This window comes from Morone saxatilis, unplaced genomic scaffold (genome assembly GCF_004916995.1).
Source record: "Morone saxatilis isolate NCDOM2014 unplaced genomic scaffold, NCSU_SB_2.0 Contig22, whole genome shotgun sequence".
In the NCBI taxonomy this organism is placed as follows: Eukaryota; Metazoa; Chordata; class Actinopteri; family Moronidae; genus Morone; species Morone saxatilis.
In genome coordinates this window covers 22,336,863-22,344,819 of record NW_023339785.1, presented here as the reverse complement: position 1 = coordinate 22,344,819, position 7,957 = coordinate 22,336,863, and the positions used below count along the sequence as shown (strand labels likewise).

The 7,957-nt window shown below is 40.6% G+C and overlaps 1 protein-coding gene across 1 annotated transcript in view; it reads left to right on the top strand.

The window, feature by feature from the left end:
* Positions 1–73: 73 nt before the first annotated feature.
* Positions 74–7,957, top strand: part of si:zfos-2326c3.2 (misshapen-like kinase 1) — a gene marked incomplete in the record, with an annotated part of 66,842 nt that continues 58,958 nt past the window's right edge. Inside the window, 2 exon segments of the mRNA XM_035668965.1 lie at positions 74–285; positions 1,778–1,843. Of these exon segments, the coding sequence (XP_035524858.1) occupies positions 229–285; positions 1,778–1,843 (123 nt within the window).

Below are 7,957 nucleotides of genomic sequence, written 5' to 3'. Positions count from 1 at the left end.
TAAAACAGAAATAAAACCAAACCCAAAGTCAGCTGTGAAAGACACTTATTGTGAAGGGTCCCAGCGGAAGTGCTGCGTCTTTCCGCTGCCTCGCTTGACACTGCGAGCAAAAAAAAACTTGAGAATGGACCCGAGAAGAGGAAAAAGCCGTTAGTTTGTAGCAGAGAAACTGTGACCGTCCATGTCTTGTCCACAAATAGCGACCCGCTGACAAACTTATTGGCAGCAATGTCGAGAGAAAACACCACTCGAAGTCTGGACAGCATAGACCTCGCTGCCTTAAGAGTAAGTAGAGCAATGTTGTCTTGGTATTTTGGGGTTTTTTTTTTTTTTAATGAAATGTTTTGCGTAAACACTGGAGGATGTGGTGGGTGTTGCTTGAAAAACTTAACGGTAGTTTTCAAGCGAGCAGTCCGGAGGTTTGAGCCTTGTGTAACGGTCGGCTCTCTCTTCGGGTGCCGTTAAAGAAAAGGTTTCATGTTGCTCCTAACTTAGTGTTACAACGTGTAGAGAGCCGTGTGCGCTGTAACACTATGCTCTCTCTCTCTGTGTGTGTGTATGTGTGTGTCTGCACTGTTTACACAGGGGTTTCCTTTGGCTGACTCGCTGAAAAGTTGACATGCAACAAGTGATAGTCCACTGTAGATAAACTGTGCATTGATTGAGAGGAAAAACTATTAAAGAAAATGCATTGAAGTTATTGGAACATTGTTGTTTCATATTATTCTAATGCTTAATAGCTGATGCAGTGGTTCCCAACCTTTTTTCCTTTAGCTTTTTTATATCAGTGAGAAAGTGTCACATTGTATGGATATTTGATGTTATATTCAATGCATAGCAATGTAAACTACAAACAACTGCAGGAAGTTTGTGTACAATGAGTGATTTGGAGGAATCTTGAGCAGATTATTTTCTGTGATTTTTTGTTTTTTAATCAAAGATGAGTTTTCCTCACATTTTAGGAACTTTTTATACAATTATCTTTCTGTATTATACATTTTTAACAATCATACATACTTACCAGGCTGCTTTTTTATGAAAAAGTAGGCATTTCCTTCTCCCTGACACTTGGTTAGCTCTAATGCAGGACGAGTGAAGGCTCTGTGAACATCTCGTCTTCAAAGTTTATATCTTATAGAAAAACCTAAACTCTGAAAATAACCTTTTCTTTTCAGAAATGGACAAAATGCTGAGATATGGGCCTCTGTGTTTATTTTAAAAGTGTTCTCACAACCCTTAATATCAAGAAGGCCTCGCGACCCCCTGTGAAGCTTAGGCAACCCCTAATGGGGGTCCCGACCCCCAGGTTGGCAACCTCTGAGCTAATAGTGGTGTCGTGCTAGTTAATGGACATTTCTGTACCTTCTTTCCTTGATCTTTAGTACAATATTTCTGTATCTGTTTCCCATTAAATATTTATCCCTTAAAATCAGTTGCCAACGATCGATAATCAATGAATCATTTCAGTCATTTTTTAAGCAGAAACGTCAAACATTGCTTCTTAAATGTGAGGATTGCTGCTTTTCTTTGTCATTTTTTATTTTATTTTATTCATATGTTTTTATTTATTATTCTTATTTATAGTAGTTTTACTTGGCGCGAACCTCTTGCATTATTGACTTTGCTGAAATGAACATTTTCTATCCTGTTAGAGGACTTGTTCTGTTCACCTGCATGCTGTCTGCTCAGTTTAGTTTTCTTTATGTGACTCAGCTCTCCCACAGATCCTCTGTTTCTTAACCATGTTTTATATCTCTCTCTTTTTTCTTTTTTGCAGGATCCAGCAGGTATCTTTGAGTTGGTGGAGGTAGTTGGCAATGGAACCTACGGTCAGGTGTACAAAGTGAGTGCTCCCATGATGCTTTTCTGTCCATCTTTCCCTGTTTTAGTAGGAGTTTGCTGCACGCATGAAAGAACATAAACACTGCTGCACACTGAGACGCAAACGTTTCTCACAGTGTCAGCCGTGACACTTGTAATTGTGTATTACAGTATCTGACACGTCACTTCTGGTAAACCGTACTACAGCTACTTCCAGTTAGTTCTGAAGAAAAACAAGAAATTGTCATTTGGCTAAAATATCCTGTAGCTATTACAAACACAGCAGCATCTGCAGCATCTTTTAAAGGGCCTGGGTGGGGCTCACTTCCTTATCACAATATCTGCTTGTGTATGAGCGGTTTGTGGTTGGGAGGTGTCGAGTCTTATTTAGGTCTGTGCAGCTGGTTGTGCCCTCCTTGCAAATCATGTTCACATGCTTCTGCAATGCTACACCCTGTGTTACTATAGCTATGCGGTTCAGTTTCAGGTCTGAGCACTTCAAGGTCGACTGGGCGGATGAATATTGTGCAACAGTTTGTTTGTAGTATCTTCAGAATTTAAAACCTCTTTATTGTTGGGCTGCCTTAATTAGTAATGTACAGAGTGCCAGTTACACAGCGCCCCTATCTGCCATATGCAAAGAAAGGACAGAACAGACGTGTTTAAGCAGAAGATGGTGTAAAGTTTGCCTGAATTTAAAATGAATTATGGGAGAGGAGAAAAGTTGTATAAGGAAGGATTGTTATTTGTTTTATTGTTTACACACACATATTACTTTGTGGCTAATCAGCGAGGCACACATATATTCATATCAACAATAACTACAAAAAGATAAATAAAAAGAAGTTTTAGAAAAAGCGAATTTGGCTTTGTGTCCAAAATGTGTTATATAGCTTAAAAGATGAGGGTATGAATTATAGCAGAGGTTAAAGGTTTAGGGTAAAGCATGGTTCTCATTAGTGTGTGTGTGTGTGTGTGTGTGTGTGTGCCTCGATTGCCACTTGATTTCCAGAAAGAGGAAATGTTGCAAGGGATGCACAGGACAGTAAGGCCTGTGTTGGCCTTTACACAGGGTGCTTTTACACAGGGGGAGAACATTGAAAATTGCATGCTATGACTCACATTCATTGATGTTTTAACAAGGGGAAACCTCCACATATGGATGAATGGTGAGCAGTCTTCCTGAGGGTGAATTACAGCAATGATTCTGGTGATTCTTTGTGTCAAGATTCAAACAAGGCAATATATAAACAATAGTTTTAGTGTTTCATAAACTAATAAATGACATTATAATACTCCTTCCTGGGCACTGCTCTCTCAGATCACTTAAAGCATCGTTGATTTAAAGAAGTTGCCACATTAGAATAAATATACAAGCAGTAAACAAACAAGTGCTGGTTAAGTTGTCTCAGAAGACTAAATGTCTTTCTCTGCTGATTCCTCCAGTCATGTTTTTGGCCATCATGTGCGTTTGACATGCTATAGGGAGAGTAGTAATGACTGTGTGTAATGCTAACAAGCAGTCAGTTGGCCCCGAGGACTGTGCACATACAGGAACTGTGTGTTTTCTGCCCAGTGAGTGCCATCATGGGAAGCCTGAACAGGAATAGGGCCCATAGAACAATGACTTATGCTGCACACACACACACACACACACACACACGTGGTCCCCCTAAGAAAACACATAGTTGTGGATTGATGTGACTGCAGGAGATGCTGACAAAGCATCTAGCCTTTTCCTATGTTTATTTATATGTGTGTTGCATTTTCATTACATTGCATTTTAAGCAGTTAGTCATGAAACATAGGAAATCCAAACAGGTGCTCAGGTCTTAACTCTGAGATTAAACCCAGGGTTTGACGTTAATGTTTGTTTGTTTTTTATTTGCCCGGTCTGGCAAGTGGGTCAGAAATCCAGTTCCTCAAAATCAAATTTGAATCCAAATTTATGACATGCCTTTAAAGAAACAGCCTTCAAAAGCTATGTGTTTAATTCTTTGGAGTTGCTAGATTTACTAACTCAATGTGGGATTTTACTTGCCCCGGGAATTATCCTTATCGTTGAAAAACTCCTGTATTACCATTATGGACACTAATTAAAGTGTAAGTTACAAAATAAGAGAGAACGACAGAGGAGTTAGTTACAATTCCCACAGTGTGTCACTACCACAACTTGCTAATGCAATGTGTGAATACACAGCATCTGTAATATGCAGCCACGGGCGGAGGAAGTCCATTTTAAAGGTTTATTTCCAGAGATGCTGAGATCACTGTCACTATGGTAGTTGTGCTAAATGTAGCGCACTTATGTTTAAAGAACATCCCACATAAAATACACACTTGCACGGCTACAACTAACTCTGTAGTACAATTAAATTTGAAGTTATTGTTTTATATTTATTTATTTGTTTATTAACTGTTAATAAATAATAAATGCTGGTAGAAGGAAACACAATGCAGAAATGTCTGTTTTGTGAAAAGCAGTTTTAGTCAGGTCTAAAGTCACTTCACAGTGTTGCAGTTGGCCACAGGCAGGATTAGGTAAGGTCAGTGGAGTCAGGCAGGCAGATTGGATGGAGCAGGCAGGAGGTCAAAGTATTTATAAACCGCACTAGAAAATCATGGGGAACAGGTCCAGGTAGGAAGGAACGGCTGGAACACCATGGCATCTTAGCAACACTGACCATCTGGCAGGTTTGTAGTGAAAGGCTGTCCTGTATGTGTGCAGTGTTTTAACAAAAGCAGGCAGCTGATCGGTGGAGGGAAAGTCAGTGAGGACAGAGGGCAGGTCGGGCAGACAGTTTGTGGAAAATGCAAGAACACACACTGGGACTTGGTGAAAGAGTTTGAGGATGAAGAGGCGGAGGAGGGAGATGGAGCAGAAGTCACCACGACACTGTTTCTATGTGCAGAGTAATGTGCAGTTTGTTGTAGTCCCTGCTGTAAACCACACTGAGCACTCTCTGTTGTTTGGTGAAATGATTTGTAGTTCAACTTGTGTTGCCAATTAGTTCTGCTCTAAATTGAAGCCTTACATCTGAACCTGCGTCTAGCATCAGGGGTTGATTCCAGTGATTGCTAAATTTAACCATGACTCGTTTCGCAACAACAAAATATGGTCAGAGTTTTCATCCACTAATTGCCAGTTAGTAGTCTGATATAATGTCAATCAAACTCCAGACACTGGAGAAAAATTATCCCCGTTAGCATCATTTTCATTTTAATTCAGTGGAACAGCATCTGGGTCAGCAGACAGGATTTTCTGACACACTAAGAAAGACACAATTAGAAGAGCTGGAGAGTCATACGGAGAGAGGGCTGGAGAAAACAATCAGGCCTTTTTAGCTAAACTGCCCCACGAACTGAGAAGTCAGGGACTACTCAGGAACTCAAAGAACCCTCAGTGCACTTGTTTTTGCAGCACGTCTTAAAAAAATGTGATAATTAGACAACTTTGGCAGATTAAAAAGCCACTGTGTAGATTGAGACTTGCACGAAAAAGCACTGTTGCTGCTGTATGTGAGTGATGTTCGAATAGATGTTGGAAAAGAGAAGTGCACATGTTGAGAGTGCAGGGAGATTTTACACACTTGAAAACGAAAAGACATGACCCAAAGTAAAGAGGATATAATGAGAGTGTTTTCGTGCTGTGATATCAGTAATGAAACCTGGTCCGTGACATTCAGTACTGCAACCTCCACCCATATAGTTTTTGGCAGATTGTAAAACAGTATCATAGTAGCAGGAGGATTTTGAGGACAAGAACTACAACTGGACCCAGGTTCCTGCAGTTCCTGAAGTTCCTGAAGCATAAATGCAAGCACAGTTCCATAGTCCCTCAAAACATTCCCGGAAAAGTTCCTACCATCAAGAAGGGAAGTGGTTCGGCCTCGACAAGATACACAATCACCAATTTCTCCTCTCAGTTCCACTCTTCTCCACTTTTCTAACCTCACTACCCCTAACTGAACCCAGTTCTTCCTCTCTTCATCGGTTGTCTTTTGCTTTTCTTTTCAACATCATTTACAGCATTGATTTCACGTTCTGTTATTTGCTTCCTTGTTGGTGTCCTAAACGCATGCACACAGGGACAAAATCATTTGTGTCCGACTGATGCAGTACACACACACACACACACATGCACATTAGTATTAAAGGGTGTATTATGTGCAGCAGTAGTCACATGGTGGTAGTAGTATGCCTGCAGTAGTTGTGTGGCCCCAGGACACCCAGATATTAGTGTGTAGTCTCAGCCTTGGCTTTTTAGAAAAATGAGTAAACAACTTACCAGGAATGTCTTTGATTATTTGTTTCACCATTAATTATTAATAGTTTGCCCTGCTTGTATTTAAAAAAAGGCACATTCAGATTTTCATTTCTTCAGAGCTAAACAGCCTAAAAGTGGCTTTTGGTTCCTAAACACTTTCCTAAACATTTCAAATAAAAGTCAAGTTATTGAGTTCCTTTATTAGGCATTCTTAGTACTGCATCACCGGCATCCACTGTCCCTGCCTCTCTCACTCAGCGTCTAGTCATCATACAGACACACACACACACACACACACACACACAGGGCGTTTCCCTGTTTGCAGTAGGAACTTCCCTTCCCTGCAAGCCACTGCTGTAGAGTCATCTGTCTGTGTGTGTGTGTGTGTGTGTGTTACAATGTGAAAATGTCAAACTCTCCTAAAGCTAAGGGCAACGATCACTGCTGATGCAACACTGTGCTGAGCTGAAAAGCTGCTATGACTCAATTAAAGTAGTAGAGATGGTTTTGTCAGACTGTAGACTGCGTGTGACTGACCTCCATCGTTAAATCGTGTTTATAGCGTGCATTAAAAAAATCAAAACATATCTTTACATTAAAACATTTTTAGTCATGTTTGTGAAATGTCAAAGCCACCCAAACTGGGTGACACCATGGTGAAACATCATGGACTCCCGGTACGCACAACCATAAAACAGGTGGCTGTAAGATAATTCCCAAAGTGAATCACCAGAACTTCCTCAAATCCTTCTGGTTTCAGTAGCGTCACTTCCCTTTCTTTGACCCACATATCATCATGTTTTTATCACACTCATGTTGGCTGATCTGCTGACACGAGTGTAAAAAATGTGTAGATTCAGACCAACTGCTACAGTTGCAACCAAACTAACCTCTTTCCTTTGTGACTATAGCACAGCCCACCCTGCAGCTGCTGCACAGCACAAACCACTGGAGGGGCTTTGAAAAATACACCCAACAATACTCACCCAACATTAGATCAAACTAGAGGGTTTCTTTGAGAAATATTCCTCTTCATGTTAAGAAATGGACACCTCGGTTGTACAAAGTATCCCCCTATTACACTCTTACACATTATTTGAAAATTATTTGAAATGGATAATGTCTTATTTGGAAATAAAAGTCTTTGTTCCAGAGCTTAGCGATGGTGTGTGCGGGTTTGAGCTGTGAGAGAGACAGGAAACATCCTCCAACGTAGGGTAGAGTTTCTATGTTTGTGCTTGTTAGAGGTAAAAGGAAAAGACAGTGGGAGAGAGACAAAGGAATACAAAAAAAGGAGAGGACGGAGGGAGAGGAAAGTGAGAGAGCGAAAGAGGCCGAAAGGAAGGAAGGCAGGGGTGAAAGGCAGAGAGACAGAGAGAAGGGGAGGAAGGAAGAGAGAGACAGATGAAAACTAGAGAGAGAGAAGAGGAAAGAAGTCCCCCATGGGGCTTAGAGCTATGGTTTGTGCTGATTAACCAAGTGTGTGTGTGTGTGTCACAAAGCAGTGAGAATATCGGGGAAGTTAAATAGTTAGAATATCCTCAGAAGTGACTGGCCTCCTCACTGTGCTTTCTAAATGCCAAAACTATAATTAAAAGTACACCAGCGATTCAGTATTGCACTTCCATAAAGTTTGGAACCACAAAACCAGCTTTAGTCTCGTTAAGCATCAGAAAATGATGACTTACCTCTGTATCATCTGTTAGAGCTTCACATTGATAGCAGTATAATTAACCCACCTCAAATAACGAATTAAAATGAGTTATTTTCCTATTCTTCCTGAACCACACTGATAAATACATCTCTGTTGGCTGACACTACACACACACACACACACACACACACACACACACAAGGCCTATAAATAGC